The 16770-nt window shown below is 50.0% G+C and overlaps 1 protein-coding gene across 4 annotated transcripts in view; it reads right to left on the bottom strand.

The window, feature by feature from the left end:
• The window catches only part of MAP6 (microtubule associated protein 6), a 76956-nt gene extending 62418 nt beyond the window's left edge, over positions 1–14538 (bottom strand). For all 4 annotated transcript variants that reach the window (XM_045021584.1, XM_045021604.1, XM_045021574.1 and 1 more), the window contains exon 1: positions 13158–14538. In XM_045021584.1, the coding sequence (XP_044877519.1) occupies positions 13158–13936 (779 nt within the window). In that variant the 5' untranslated portion in view covers positions 13937–14538. The remainder of the gene's footprint in view (positions 1–13157) is intronic.
• Positions 14539–16770: the final 2232 nt, after the last annotated feature.

Genomic DNA, 16770 nt, shown 5'->3' with positions numbered 1-16770 from the left:
TAATGAATCTGTAAACTCAGGGGTTGTACTGTATGACTGGAGAATTGCTAACATAGTTCCTATTTTTAAGAAGGGGAAAAAACGTGATCCGGGAAACTACAGGCCCGTTAGTTTGACATCTGTAGTATGCAAGGTCTTGGAAAAAAATTTGAAAGAGAAAGTAGTTAAGGACATTGAGGTCAACGGTAATTGGGACAAATTACAACATGGTTTTACAAAAGGTAGATTGTGCCAAACCAACCTGATCTCCTTCTTTGAGAAGGTAACAGATTTTTTAGACAAAGGAAACACAGTGGATCTAATCTGCCTTGATTTCAGTAAGGCATTTGATACGGTTCCACATGGGGAATTATTAGCTAAATTGGAAAGATGGGGATCAATATGAAAATTGAAAGGTGGATAAGGAACTGGTTAAAGGGGAGACTACAATGAGTCGTACTGAAAGGTGAACTGTCAGGCTGGAGAGAGGTTACTAGTGGAGTTCCTTGGGGATCGGTTTTGGGAGCAATCTTATTTAATCTTTTTATTACTGACCTTGGCACAAAAAGTGGGAATGTGCTAATAAAGTCTGCGGATGACAGAAAGCTGGGAGGTATTGCCAATACAGAGAAGGACCGGGATATCATACAGGAAGATCTGGATGACCTCGTAAACTGGAGTAATAGTAATAGGATGAAATTTAATAGTGAAAAGTGCAAGGTCATGCATTTAGGGATTAATAACAAGAATTATTGTTATAAACTGGGGATGCATCAGTTGGAAGTAACACAGGAGGAGAAGGAGCTCGGAGTATTGGTTGATCATAGGATGGCTATGAGCTGCCAATGTGATATGGCCGTGAAAAAAGCTAATGCTGTCTTGGGATGCATCAGGCGAGGTATTTCCAGTAGAGAAGGAGGTGTTAGTACCATTATACAAGGCACTCATCTGGAATACTGTGTGCAGTTCTGGTGTCCCATGTTTAAGAAGGATGGATTCAAACTGGAGCAGGTGCAGAGAAGGGCTACTAGGATGATTCGAGGAATGGAAAACCTGTCTTATGAAAGGAGACTCAAAGAGCTTTGCTTGTTTAGCCTAACCAAAAGAAGGCTGTGGGGAGATAGGATTGCCCTCTACAAATATATCAGAGGAATAAATACCAGGGAGGGAGAGAAATTATTTAAGCTCAGTACCAATGTGGACACAAGAACAAATGGATATAAACTGGCCATCAGGAAGTTTAGACTTGAAATTAGATGAAGGTTTCTAACCATCAGAGGAGTGAAGTTCTGGAACAGCCTTCCAAGGGGAGTAGTGGGGGCAAAAGACATATCTGGCTTCAAGACGAAGCTTGATAAGTTTATGGAGGGGATGGTATAATTAGATTGGTCTTTGACTATTAGCAGTAAATATGCCCAATGGCTTGTGATGGGATGTTAGATGGGGTGGGATCCAAGTTACTACAGAGAATTCTTTCCTGGGTGCTGGCTGGTGAGTCTTGCGCACATGCCCAGGGTTTAACTGATCGCCATATTTGGGGTCAGGAAGGAATTTTCCTCCAGGGCAGATTGGCAGAGGCCCTAGGGGGGTTTCGCCTTCCTCTGCAGCGTGGGGCACGAGTCACTTGCTGGAAGATTCTCTGCACCTTAGAAGTCTTTAAACCATGATTTGAGGACTTCAGTGGCTCAGACACAGGTTTGATACAGGAGTGGGTGGGTGAGATTCTGTGGCCTGCGTTGTGCAGGAGGTCAGACTAGATGATCATAATGGTCCCTTCTGACCTTAAAGTCTATGATTCTAGTATGATATTCTGGTCCTCCTCTGTATTGGCGATATCTGCCACCTTTGTGTCATCTGCAAATTATTAGCACACTCCCACTTTGTGCCAAGGTTATTAATGAAATTACATCTTCTGCAAGGCCCACAGCCATGAACCCACCTCAGTCAGCTGCCTTCTTCATCCCAGGAATAGAAGAGGGAGGAAAGCAAAGTAGTCAGGAAGAAGGAATCAAGAGGGAAAAGAAAACCTGCAAATTGTACCACTGCAGAATCAGGGCCCTAGTTTATAAACACAGATTTTAAATAATAAATCAATCCATTAAAACACAGTCACACAGCAAAGCCACTAAGACACATACACAGACCTGAGCCACCATGTCTAATTATTACTCTTGTCCTCCCTTTCTCTCCTTTGTTTATTGCTCTCTTATTGCATCAGGCCTAAAATCAGGTTGTAAGGCCCCTTGTGACTTCTGTTCTGCAAAGCACCAAGGCCCTGAACAAAGAAAGAACTATTCAAATATGCAGCGGCTCACAGGATCAAAGACCAGCACAGCTGGGAATCTTCACAAATAAGTCACTGCTGATATTGGGGGGAGGGGGAACAAGACGGGTTCTTTTGTGTGAAGTTGATCAGTGCAGGTAACTGACTAGACAGACAGGCGATTGGAACAGGTGGAACAGATGGATTTAAGAAAAGATGGACATACACCTCACATCTAATAACAACTTACTGGGTGTGCAGGCTGAAAAGTAGCAAGCAGCAGAACCAGATGTTCTCTGCATCTTCAGTATGGGAGATGCGGAGTGACTTAGTCCAAGGTCGCGCAGTGAATAAGGGGCTATGCAAAGATTGGAGCACCAAATCATTCTGTCCCCTGGTTATATAGGTTGGGTGATCCCAATCCACAGAGCCCTGATTGGCTGGGGATGGGCAGATGAGAAGCTGGCATCTCCATCCCCCAGAGATGATTATGTTGACTCTCATTTTTATCTGTGCAGCTACCTTCTCAACATGATCATGGAAGGAGAGGGTGCGGTCGAGTTTCACTCTGAGATATACTGGAGTGTAATCATGTTGCACATTTAATCACAGAATGTTACTTTCAGTGTGTTATTGGCACTCCTATTATCAAGATGAAACATGCTTACTATTGTCTTTCCAGGGTTTGGTTTGAGCCTCCATTTCCAGAAATAGTGTTCCATATTTTGGAGGTCCTCAGTTAATGCTTTCTCAATGTCATGGAGATTTGATGCTTGGATTATCATGGCAAGATCATATCCAAATTTTCGTGATTTAGTTGGAGGCATGTCACTTACATAAATATTAAAAAGGGTTGACGCAAGTACAGAGCCTTGTGGTAACCCGTTGTTTCTGATACAGGGTGAGCAGGTCTTATTACCCAGGTACACCATAGGCATCTTACTCAGCATGGTCCACAGCAGGCCAAGTGTTTGGTAGCAAGGTATAATTTTAGCAAGTTTCAGCATCAGGCCCTTAATCCAGACAGTATCATGCGCAGATGACAGGTCAACAAATACTGCACCAGTCTTTAGGGGGTTTTTTTGTTGGGGTTTTTTTGTTGTTTTTTGATAGCCAGCCTCAATGTGAGTTGTGAGTGCCAGAACTTGATCACAACAAGTACGTTTTGGCCGGAAGCCTGCCTGTTCGACACGGATAACTGGCTCAGTAAAAGGGCTTATTCTTTTGAGGATGCTACATTCAAGAAGTTTATAGGTCGTACATAGTAGAGAAATTGGCCTATAGATTCCCACTTCATCAGGGGACTTTCCAGGCTTTGGAATGGCAATTACTATTGCCTCACGCCATATTTCAGGGATCCGTACTGTCCTTAAGGTAGCAGAGTACAATGTTGCTAGCTATTGGGGTCCTTTGGAGACCAGATGGTGGAGGAATTCTGGCAGAATACTGTCAGAGCCTGCAGCCTTCCCTTTTTTCATCATGGAAAGTCCTTCTTTTACATCCTCAACACTGACAGTGGAAGGTTCTCCTCGGTGGATTGATGCAAGTGTTCTGTAGAGTTGTTGATACACTTCTCTTCTTGTGTGTTTATCAAGTGATCCTTGTGTTCTCCACCAGTTTGAAGGCTACTGAGTTTGGCCAGTGTTCAGATGATGTAATTGCAGTTATCCTAATGAATCAGTGGCCTTTGTGGCCATTATATAGGTGGGGATCATCAGAGTGCAAGACAGTCCTTATGCATGGTGGGGAGCTGGAGTGAACAGCACAGAGCTGGTTACCCTGCTTGAGTATTCTCTACGCCTCTGAAATCCCCAGCTGCCCAATTAGGGCAGGTCTGGGGCACAAAGGGGCTGGAATGGGGAACTCCTTGCCAAGCCACAGACTCCCTTGGGCATGCGGGTTTAGCCTACACTGTGACTCACTTCCCCATACATAAAGAAAAAAGTACTTTTCTGCTTCACAGGGGCATTGTGAGAATAAAATCTACGCATGATGGTGAGATGCTCCGACACTACAGAGGAGCCCGTAGACACAAGAGACAATCTCAGATAGGCGCATGTACAGATTACTGGTATCCACTTAGTGCAGACGTCTGAGTCAAATCGCGCTCCCTCTGCCAATGTGTGCAGTCCCCTTGAAGCCAGTGGAGCTGCACGTGGGAGTGAGATAAGCAAGATTTCCCCTAAGGCAGTCAGTGATGTGCTGCCATGTGTGGTTTGTACAGCACCTAGTACAATGGGGCCTTGGTCCAGGCTCCTAGGTGCTACCGTAATACAGAGAAAAGTGAATAATTAATACATCACGCCGACATGTGTTGTTATTTATTGTTTGTATTTCCACAGCCTCTGGGAGCCCCCGTCCATTGTGCAAGGGGCTGTACAAACAGAACAAAAAGCCAGTCCTGGCTCCATAGAGCTCTCAATCTCAGTGTTTGTGGGAGTAATTATGGGCTTGTCTACACAGGCAAAAGAGGGAGAACTTTTCAATGGTGAGCTACATCAACTCAGCTAACACAACTGTAGGGAGCTCCCTTTCTGCTCGTTTAGATGAGCCCTGTAAGGGAAGGATGGAGGTGAAGGGGTGTGCACGGGGACGGGGGGGCAAGCAGGGGCACGGGCTGCCCAATAATCGTCAGGAGCAGAGAACTCTCCAGCCTCCCCAGAGCTGCAAGGAGGAAAGTGAGCTCCAGCCAGAGCCAGGGCAGGGGGGAGAGAGAGGGAGGGGAGAGCGAGCTCCTGCCAGAGCCGAGGGAGGGGAGCACAGAATGTGCCCCCTCCCCCCCCAAGGGGTCAAAGTTAAATTTCTGCACACGCCCCTGAATTAAGATGATGTAGGGCTAATGGGGAGTGTCCTCCACATCAATTTGTCTTATAGATCTACCCGTTGATTCAGTCTTGTCCATTTTGTTGTTCGAAACTATTTTTGTGAGTAAGTCAATGCTGGCAGAAATGATTATCTAGCCAGATCCTGGGGGGAGGGAGTGAGGAATGACTCCAACACGGGCTGGGAAACCAGGCCCCAAGCCTCACTTTAATTAGGTGTCAGAATTTTCATGGCCAGCTCTCAGGAACCCCCTCTAGCAGCCCCCCGAATAGTGTGTCACCTTCCTGGGCTTGATCCTGGTGAAATCCCCACTGAGTGCTGTGGGAGTTGTGTTAGAGAAAGCAGTGCAGAATCAAGCCCTATTCCCATTGCACCCCTATAACCAGAATATCATCTGCTACTGAATTTGTCATTTGCTTTTGGTTGGAGACCGGTTTCATGGCCTTAAAGCATCACATTACGCTGATCTTCAGCGGGAACAAGGACTGTAAGAAAATCTCTTAGGTCATCTGTTCTCTGAATATTGGCTGCCAGCCCCTACCTGTGCATTAGCGCAGCTAAGGGCAAAGAGGACAGGCACCGATATGAAATGTCCTTTCTGACCTGAACATAATAGTATCATGTTGAGCTTAGGGTCTGGCCTCTGGCTGCCACTACTTAGCTTTGCTGGAGGAGGATGGAAAGAGAACACAGGAAGCCACTTTCCTCCCCATTACACCCATGCAGACCCCAGGCATAACAGTGACATTGACGGAGAAAGGGCTGGTACTGCTACTGCTGCGTGGTCCGAAGGAGGCATAGCCAACTGTTTGAAGGCGTGATCAGTCCTTGTACCATTGGCTATCCAGTGGTACAAGGGGAAGGGGGCATTTCACCTTTATCTGCCCTGTGCAAGCAATGCCCCCAAGCACCTCTGCTCAGCTGCTACAGATCTGTATCCACCCAGCCTCTCCCTTCTCTACCTACAATTTGCTTTTGTGGGCCCGATCCTGAACGATGCTTAGTAAAGTTCTGTGCTGATGTCACTGGGGGCAGAGAGAGCCCGGCACCTGACAGGATTAGGGTCTAACTCCTTAAATTCAGGTGACTGGAATTCAGCCATCAATATTTCCTTAATGCCTGAAGCCCCCGCAGCTCATTTTAAAAACACTTTTCAGACACAGTGATTTATCTGATTTTTTTTTATAAAGTTAAACATGAAACAAAAGAGTAGCTCAGCAATTCCCTTAATTTTTACACTAGTGCAAGTCAAAAGTGGCTTTTGCATCAGACACAACATGACATTTAATGAGCACATGGAGGCAAATTTTAAAATGTAGGTGCCAGAGGGTAGGCACCTAAATCTGGATTTTATGTACTTATCTAGCTGGTTGCATCATGAACAGGTGAAATTCACACACCCGTGTAGGGAAATTCACATGCCATGCGGTCCTAAGTGCCTAAATCAGCAGTTTGGTGCCTGAAACAGGTATTTACAGTATGTGCTTTACTGTATATTGAGCTGTCTAAACTTCTGGCATTCAAGTTTGCAAACTGTGCCCTTAGTCTCTGGCACACTCTTATTTGATGTCTTGGCGGGAAGGGGGAAATTTAAGAGTACGAGAGACTACACGCACAGCGCGCTGCTTATGAGCAGAAAGCTTTTCAATAATTAAAAGGATTTCTAGAATTTGGCATTTTTTAAACAAGGAGTAACTCTTAAATACTTCCATATTAAACAGAGAACTAGAAATCATCTGGCAACTAGCACAAGCATCACTTTGGTATAAACGAAGAGGCAAGTGCAGAGACAGAGAGAGAGAGACCACTTTTATAGCCCACGCCCTTCTTGTGACACACTCCAAGGAGTAACAGGATTAAAATGAAAGCACAAAGAAGAGGACTACTGGGCGAATACGTGATACCAAAAAGGCATAATACACTACAGACCTAAGGCTCAATCCTGCCTGGAGCTGAAGCCCTTCAATCAGCATTGATTCCAACACCTCCAGGGCTTTAAAGCTAGAGCCTATATAGCATATGCTAGACACCCAGACTGACAAAGGAATTAGGACTCGACTGCTAAAGATTCACTTCGCAAAACACCAAACAACGGGCTCTGTAGCAGATTGCAGACTCGCTGCCACAGCGCCTCCTGCTGGTCATCCAGGAATTAGCTTGATTCCAGCACTCAGAGCACCTCCTGCTGGCCGGTGTCTCTCCTGCCTGAGGCCCTGTGTCCCTCCTGGACCCCGGTGCCCCTTTTCCTTGGGGTTCTGCCCACAGCAGTACCCCACGCTCTGGGTCTCCGCTCTCAGGGAAATCCCCAACCCTGTAAGCCCACCTTCCCTCAGCAGCTACTGCCAGTCATCATCTAGCCCCCTCTCTCTGGGGCAGACCGCAGTCTGTAATGGCCACTCATCACGGGCAAGAGGGTTGGACCAGCTGCCTCTGCCTATCCCCGGGCTGCACCTCTGCAGCCCCAGTACCTCCTTAGACCTTTGACAAGGCCTCAGCCTGAGGAGTTGCCAGGCTGGAGCTCCCCTTGCCCCGGCTCGGCTCGGCTCTAGGTACCCTGTGCTCCAAGGCAGCTAAGCCCTTCCCACTCCAAGGCTAGAGAGAGTAACCCTGCTCCTCTCTTAGCACTTATATCAGGGCCAGATGTGGCCCGATCGGGTGTGGCCACAGCTGTGGCCCCTTCCCCATTCAGCCTACCTTTTCCCCCAGGAGCGGGGTAACTGCCCCGCTACAGGCTCATATGACAGATGGCAGCAAACAGGCTCCAAAGCAGCTTTTAGCAGTTTGATGGTAAATAACTTCTTTCCAAAGGCAGGACTCTACTATGGCTCAAGGATCTTGCCCTGTGTTCAAGAGGACGCACCACCTGCAGGGTAGCGGCTGGAGGCATTCCCCCTGCACAAGGCAGGAGCAGGCATGATGCCTTTACGAGAACGATGAGGAAGCACAATCATTTGCAGAAGTTACTTCACCTGTAGAGGGAAGGTATCGCTTGTGCTACCCCAGTGATACCTCCTGGCGCTAGCTAGTGTGAAGATGGGGCCATGGCTAGCCCCATTTGCAGTGGTGATCACTCGTGTTAGCACTGGGCAATGCCTCCTGCCGAAGGGAGTGCAATCAGCTAAATTATGACTGCTCCCTGCATGAAGGGAGGGGGGCAAAGGGTGTCATCCTATCCTTCCAACAGCCTCAGAGAGCAGACATACACCTCCCTTTATTAAGCATACCAAACAGAATTGACCTGATCAGACCTGTTACATTATATCCACTGCATCCTCAGAATTAGTCATGGCATCAAAATACTGACTGATCCAATTAAAAGATGCTACAATCAATTGCATTAACCAGTGCACCAGGGCTGTGATTCTGTGTATGTAAATAATCTAAATATCCATTTACTCGATGTGATAGAACAGAGAAGAGTCCGGCACTTTATCATGTCAGCTCTCACATGATTCAAGGACACCGTTTACCTTTTATTCCTACCATTAAAAAACAAGCAAGGAATGTCAAAGGCAAAAGCTATTTCTGCTTGACCTAAACAAAAAATAAATAAACAAACAAGTCAAGAAAATCCATAATTAAAAAGGGACTAGTGATTTTTGGGAGCATCTTAAAGAAGCCTGATTTTTAGAGGGCAGGTGCTCAGCACTTTCTAAAAAATCAAACCACTTTAGGGCATCTCCAGATGAGCCCCCTTAAATATTGAGGCACCCCAAACCACTAGTCACCTTGGCAAATCTTCCTTTGTCCTTCAAACTTCCTACTAGATATTTCACAATATAAAGGTCCCTAGCATCACATGCAGAGCTTTGACATCAGCCAATAACAACAGGAGCCCTGATTCAATCCAATATCAGTCCCAACTCCAAAACAAATCCGAGGGCTCTTACTAACCTCCTTCCCCCACCAAAAAAAACCTGCTTAATTCTCAGACATTTCCTACAGGGATGTGACAGACACACATTAATTTCTGACTTTTGCAAATACTAGCCATAAACAGACATTTCAAATATCGATTTTTCTATTTAAACTTTTTAGGTTAAAATTTTGTTGACAAGGGTGAGCTAATTTGCAGGTGGCGTGTTCCTATCAGATTCTTTGGGCCTGTTCTGCTCTCACACTAGCACAGCTCCATTGACTTTGAAAGGTGGCACTGCTGCTTTATACGAATGTGAAATCAGAATGAGGCTCGTATACATCATCGTTCTTCATGGCAGGGTATCATTTACACTAGTGCAAAGTGAGGGTGAAAACACTGTCAGATAGGAGTGGCACTGTTTTACACCCACGTTTACTCCTGGGGGAATTCTGTGCCACTTCACATGTGCAGAGTTCATGTCCCGGGCAGATTATTTTTCTACACAGAAAATACATTCTGCTGGAGAGGTGCTGCAGTTATGCCTTTCTAGGGTGACCAGATGTCCCGATTTTATAGGGACAGTCCCAATTTTTGGGTCTTTTTCTTATATAGGCTCCTATTATCCCCCCACCCCCGTCCCGATTTTTCACATTTGCTGTCTGGTCACCCCTATGCCTTTTGCCCACCAGAGACTGTTGTGGTGCCAGAACAGAGTGCAGCTGGCTCACCGGCCAGAGCAGCCAAATGCAGAGAGAGCAGAGGAGAGCCTGCTTTCCCCACAGTGCCCTGTCCGTGGGGCCAGGTGAAGAGGCCGGGGATTTTTGGGGGGGGACAGACAGAGCAGGGCATATGGGAATGCTGGGGGGTGACAGACTGGGGTTCAGAAAGCAATGGGGGGACAGACTGGGGTGGGAGCTGAATGGGAGTGCAGGACCACATGGGGATGGGGGCGGCTAAGTTGGGATGCAAGGACACATGTGGGAGAGGGAGGGGTGGCTGACTGGGGATGTAGGGAAACTTGGGGATGGGGGGAGATGCATGTCTGACTGGGGGTGCAGGGACACATGGAGACAGAGGGAGGGGGTGTAAGGACACATGGGAACAGGCAAAGGAGAGGTGGCTGAATGGGGGTGCAGGGACACATGGGGACAGGAGCACATGTGCCTGACTGAATGGGAGAGACTAGGGCTCAGCCAGGGTCTCCAAGGGGGAGACTCCCCAATTCCCTAACAATCCCTCCCCTCCCAAAAATACTTGCATACTTCTTCCACCCACACCCAACAACCATCCAAGTTCACTCCCAGGCTCCTTCCCAGCAATTACTTCCCTCTCCCTCAGCTCCTCCATTATCCCTGACTTCCCCAAGCCTCTGTATTACTTGTAAGGGGTGCTGGAAATACGGTTCTGTATCGTAGTTTAAATGAATTATTACTTAATGTTCTGTATGAATATGCCTAGTAAAGAATCTGTTTGTCAAAAAAACATTTCCTGAATCTTTTTTAGTTGTCTGTATTGTTACAGACATACTTGCTGACAGGTACTTTGAAATAAATCACCAAAATAATTGAAATGGGTGTGATTACATTGTGTTATTTTGACAAATAAAATATGCAGATTTTTGCAGAATGTTTAATTTTTTGGCGCAGAATTCCCAAGGGAGTACGCTTTGCACATGGTAACATGGCTGCCAAGGTGCAAGGCAATGAAGAACCAGGCCCAGAATTTTTAGCCTTAATTCATAAGAAGGAAAAATCTACCCCGTCCATGATTTTCAAGCTGAATGCCAACTGCGCCTTTCCCCACGGCAAGCAGAAAAATGGAGGCGCTAAATTATGTATACATTTTAGATTCACATGAATTGTTTCTCATGCTGCTATGTGACAGGTGCCATCTGCAGAACCCATGAGATGGGCTAATTAGTCACAGTCCCTTTGCTAGAAACACCAACCATTCCTAATGGGGGTTGAGGGGACAGAGGAATTGCAACATTTGTTTTGTCACCAAAAAACCACCAGTTCTGCTCTCAGGACTATAGAACCCTAGTTTCCTCTGTCAAGGAAAGATCTGGAAAGCAGCATCAAGGAAAAGCTCTGATTTCAAAAGGAAATCAACGCTCCAGTTGGGCCTAGACAATGCGTGTATACTTCCAGCCTGCCACCTCTTTGTTACAGTTTGTTTTTTATTTACAATACATCATACTTCTTCAGCCAGAAACAAACGCCTTACAGCAGCTACATTTCATTCTGAACCACGGGGAGGTCCATTTTCAGGTGAAATCAGGCATCATTTGCCTTCTGAGAATCAAAAGAGAAAACCAGGAAGAGATGTTACTGGGGAAAACCTGCAGCTTATATGTGCTGAAACGTGTGATTCCCCCAGCAGCCAGCACGCTACTTCAATCAAATGCATTTAACACGTCAGTGACAAAATTTTGCCCCACCCACCAACTGCAGGATCCTGCAGGACACACCTAATCTGCATCAAATGAAGCCCATTGTGGAGGTCTGTTTTCATCCCAGATACCTCCTGCTCTTATAAACCTGGACCAATGCATGCTCCCACCTGTAGGCACCTTTGGATTAAAGGCACAGTGCAGGCTTTAAACTCCACAAGTTGCCTTCAGCTCAAAGGCCATGCTTCAGCCCAGCTGATTTTATCCTGGGCTCCTATGAAGCCTCCAGGAGCCCAGACATAGCTTGCAGACATAGTGCAAAAGTGGCCAGCAGGCTTATTAGCCCAGCATGTGAACACATACAGTTACAAACAAAGGGGAGGTGGAAATAAAAGGGTGATTTACTGGTGAGACTGCATTGGTGGGAGGAGCTCCCAGAAAGTTCTTGAAGCTGCAGACCCAGTGATTCTTATTGTGTTTAGCTAATAGGAGATGGTCACGCACACCACAGGGAGATATATCTGGGGTGAGGCTGGGGGAGGATGGCAGGAGATTTCCTTGGCTTCCCCTCAACAGAGAGGACCCAGAAGATGGAGGAGGGGCATTGGGTGGATACACAGAGGATGGAGGACGGGCGTTGGGCAGGTGGACAGGGGTTGGGGGAGGGCGCTGGGCGGACACAGAGAGGATGGAGGAGGGGCGTTGAGCAGGTGGACAGGGGTTGGGGGAGGGCGCTGGGCGGACGCAGAGAGGATGGAGGAGGGGCGTTGGGCAGGTGGAGAGGGCTGGGGCAGGGGGTTGGGTGGACACAGAGAGGATGGCGGAGGGGCATTGGGCAGGGATTGGGGAAGGGCACTGGGCTGACACAGAGAGGATGGAGGAGGGGCATTGAGCAGGTGGACAGGGGTTGGGGGAGGGCGCTGGGCGGACACAGAGAGGATGGCGGAGGGGCATTGGGCAGGTGGACAGGGGTTGGGGGAGGGCGCTGGGCGGACACAGAGAGGATGGAGGCGGGGCATTGAGCAGGTGGACAGGGGTTGGGGGAGGGCGCTGGGCGGACACAGAGAGGCTGGAGGAGGGGCGTTGGGCAGGTGGAGAGGGGTTGGGGGAGGGCGCTGGGCGGACACAGAGAGGCTGGAGGAGGGGCGTTGAGCAGGTGGACAGGGGTTGGGGGAGGGCGCTGGGCGGACACAGAGAGGATGGAGGAGGGGCGTTGGGCACGTGGACAGGGGTTGGGGGAGGGCGCTGGGCGGACACAGAGAGGATGGAGGAGGGGCGTTGAGCAGGTGGACAGGGGTTGGGGGAGGGCGCTGGGCGGACACAGAGAGGATGGCGGAGGGGCGTTGGGCAGGTGGACAGGGGTGGGGGGAGAGCACTGGGCAGACACAGAGAGGATGGAGGAGGGGCGTTGAGCAGGTGGACAGGGGTTGGGGGAGGGCGCTGGGCAGACACAGAGAGGATGGAGGAGGGGCGTTGAGCAGGTGGACAGGGGTTGGGGGAGGGCGCTGGGCGGACGCAGAGAGGATGGAGGAGGGGCGATGGGCAGGTGGACAGGGGTTGGGGGAGGGCGCTGGGCAGACACAGAGAGGATGGAGGAGGGGCATTGGGCAGGTGGACAGGGGTTGCGGGAGGGCGCTGGGCAGACACAGAGAGGCTGGAGGAGGGGCGTTGGGCAGGTGAACAGGGGTTGGGGGAGGGCGCTGGGCGGACACAGAGAGGCTGGAGGAGGGGCGCTGGGCAGGTGGATGTGGGTGGCGGGTGTCCCAGCGACACTAGCTTCTGGGCAGAGGCGCACAGAAGATGAGGGTGCTGGGTAGGGGTACGATGTATCCGCCTCTCACCTGTAGGAGCTGCTCACCCCGGCTGCCGATTCCTCCCTGATCTGCCTGTTGAGGGCATCCACCGCTGCTCGCCCTTTGGCCGCCTCCTGGGACGCCGAGAGCCCGGGCTGCTGCTGCTGCTGCCCCCCATCCTCGACCACCTGGACCCTCTTCTTCCGCCCTTCCTCAGCCCTGGCTGCCTTGGGCTGCTCCTCCTTTCCCCTTTGCTCTGCCTCCTCCTCCTTCTTCTCCTGCCCCGGCTGCAGCTTCCTCCTCTTCTCCAGGCTGGGAGGTTTCTCCTGGGGGCCCTTGTCCGGGGCTGGCCCAGGGGACGGGGCTGGCTTGGGGATCCAGGGGTGGTCCCCTCTCTTGGGGATGGGCCAGGCCCGGAAATCCTTCTGGTACTGGCTCTCCTTCGCAAAGGGGGTTTCCGAGGGCAGGTACTCGCTCTTGGGTTTGCAGCTGGGCTCCGGCCGCTGCGCCTTCCAGGGCTTGTAGTCCTGGCGCATCACCGAGTCGGCCAGCGGCTGCTGCCCCGGCCCAGCCTTGTGGTCCCCCCCAGCCGCAGTCGCCCTGGCAACTGCATCCAGGTCGCCGCCCAGGATGGAGGGCTGGGTCTCGATGGCAGAGGAAGGGCGGGGCTGCGGCGGCTGCTGCTGCTGCAAACCCCCCTGGGCCGCGGGGCTCTCGGTGGCCTCGGAGTATTTGGTGAAGACCAAAGGCACCGCGATGTCTGCCTTGTCCAGCTGGTTCCAGAAGCGGGCGATGCAGCACGCCCGGGTGATGCAGGGCCAAGCCATGGTGGCGCCTCCAGCTCTCCCCGGCTAGGCAGCCCGGCCTGTCCCCGCACACCCTGCAAGAAATCCACTCGCTCGCTTACTCCCCCGCCAGAAAGAGCCCCCGGCCGCGGGGCTGCAAAAGGAAATTCGGGGCCAGTTCAAGATCGAGGGGGGCGGGGGCGGGATAATCCGAGCTGCGGCGGTGCACGCGAGCACCTCGGAGGGGGAAACCGGTGCCGAGCCTAAGCACAGTCCCTAGCTGCACGCAGAAGGCTCGGTGCTAATCGCCAAGGGCCAGGGCTCTGGCAGAGCCCGGCCCCAACCCAAGGCAAAGGAAATGCTGCCCCCACCCCCCAAGCAATGGTCGGTCAGAGCTGCGGATTTCCCCCACCTCCTTGGCGACCTGAGGCAAGTGCAAACGCCCGGCAGCCCGGTCGGGTTTCAGCCCTGGTGCATGGCGGAGAAGCGCCCGGCTGCAAGGTCCTGCCTTCCCCCCCGCACCGCCTCTCCCGGCGGGTGCTGCTGCGGCTCTCACGGCCGCGGCTGGAGGAGCAGCCGCCCCACAGCCATCATCCGAGCGGAGACCGGAGCATCGCCGCCGCTGCGGCTGCAGAGAAAAAAAGCCCCACCCCGCCCCGCTCTGCTCTGCTGCCAGCAGCGCCGCGCAGCGAAGGATGCTGGAGAAGGGCGGGGGGATGCAGAGAGATCACCTGCCTCCCTCAGCGCCTGCGGAGTGGGCTGCCCGCCTGTTAACTCTTCCCGCCCTGACCACTGGGGTGGGAGGCAGGGGAGCCCTGCCGGGAAGGGTGTGTGGCTGGACAAGCAGCAGGGAGACGTTAGGGTCCCACCCATTTTCAGTACTAAAAAGCTTTGGACAGAGCCCCGCCTCCATGCAGAAGAGCGGTGCAGAGCATGAAGCAGCAAACAATACATTAATCCACTTTAATCCACCCTGGCATGCCCAGCTGTAGCGCCAGCCGGGAGGGGGAGAGAAAAGGAAGATTATCGGCTATTAAAGCCTTAGGGTCTTTAAGAAAATCCAAATGGCTAGAGCCACTTGCTTGCTGGGGAGATTGTTCCAGTGTCCTATTTCTGGGTGTGGGTTTCAGCGATCAAAATGGTTCCCCTCATGGAAAGGGGGAAAAAAATCACAACAAATCTACCCAGATCACAGCGCCACCTTAAAGCAAACACTGTCTAGACGAGAGTTAAAACACACACACACCCAAAGCCCCACCACACACAACTCAGATCCTTTGTAGAGGACTGAGAGACAAGGCTCCTTTCCCTTGATGGTTCAAGTTCTGTTTCCCTTAGGGAGTCTGCTTCCCTGCTTCCCCTTCCTCCACCCTCATTCAGTCTCCTCCTGTTTTTACAGGCACTTCTCTCTTTGGGCTACTTCGACCAGAGCAAATCCTGTTATGCCACAATTTTGAGCCTGTGGGTATTTAGGCCCAGAGCTAAACACACGAATAAGTGTACACACCTGGGCTAAACCTTGGCAGGTTGGGGGCCTTGATCTATAATGCTGTCCCCTCTATCTTCTTAGTTCCTGCTGGGTAAATAAGTCCAAGAAATATACAGTGGGAGAGAAAAAGAGCTAGGTTCAGCCAAATGTCTTGCAATTAATGAGCAAAATATGATAAGAAAATGATTCTCCCCGGATAAGGAAGTGTCTGAAATTTGTGGGGCTGCAGCAAAGCGTAACTTTAGCTGCTGTTTGGTTGCATTATTAATAGTAATGCTAACAATACTTTGAGATTGTAGGATTGACGTGCTATAGTAGCACAAAGTAAGGTAGACATTCACAATATAGGCCCAGATACTCCAAGGTATGTAGGTACCTAACTACCATTTATTTCAATGGAGGATAGGCACATAAATACCTTTAAAGATCTGCGCCTTCATCCTCACCGCTCTGTAAATTTGCATGACTGGTTTAAACAGATGTGTGTGTATAAATCCAACAGCTGTCCCTTTATCTATAGTATCAGAGGGGTAGCCGTGTTAGTCTGGTTCTGTAGAAGCAGCAAAGAATCCTGTGGCACCTTATAGACTAACAAGAAGTGGGTATTCACCCACGAAAGCTCATGCTGCAAAACGTCTGTTAGTCTATAAGGTGCCACAGGATTCTTTGCTGCTTTTATCTATAGTGACTACCCTGTTTCTGCTTTTATATAAAGCACAGTTTAAAAGGGGGTGAGAAAGGAGTTTTCTCTTTGCTATGTATGAAATAGGAGGTTTTTCACCGTCTCTCATACTGCAATCAAGATCATTCCAAACCAGCCACAGGTCTCCACTACCTGGGTCTGATGCGTGTATCTCTTTTATTATGGCTTTTAAAAATAATAGCTAGAGACATATTGCCCGGCCCATTACAGCCAGATGAAAGCAGTGCCGTAGTTAAGGCTAAGTGATTGTAAAGACAAGAGCCTCGGGGCAGACGGTATCTTTTAATTTGAAATTAGATGGAAAACACACCAGAAAGACAAGAGACCATGGAAGGTGAGGTGGTCTGGGAAGAGTATTCATGGGGAGAGCAGGAGGTAAATGCTGTTATTTGGATATACTCTGCACAAGCATAGCGCTTTGTACCCAACTCCCACCATGTTTTATAGCGGTGGTAGGGTTACTCTTGTTTTATAGATGTAGAAACTGGGGCTCAGAGACAGAAGTTGATGTGTGTGAGATCACACAGTAAACATAGTGGCAAAGTGAGAACCAGAACCCAAAGCCCCTGTTGTGCAATCTCCCACTCTAATCTCTAGTGTGCTTTGCTTTCTGCAAAGGTACGATAGTAGGTACCAGTTACACCAGATAATATTAATTCTGATGGCACCACCAATGATCACAAG

Source organism: Mauremys mutica, chromosome 1, assembly GCF_020497125.1.
Source record: "Mauremys mutica isolate MM-2020 ecotype Southern chromosome 1, ASM2049712v1, whole genome shotgun sequence".
Classification (NCBI taxonomy): domain Eukaryota; kingdom Metazoa; phylum Chordata; order Testudines; family Geoemydidae; genus Mauremys; species Mauremys mutica.
Note: the sequence above shows the minus strand (reverse complement) of the source record. Positions and strands in the feature narration are given on the sequence as shown.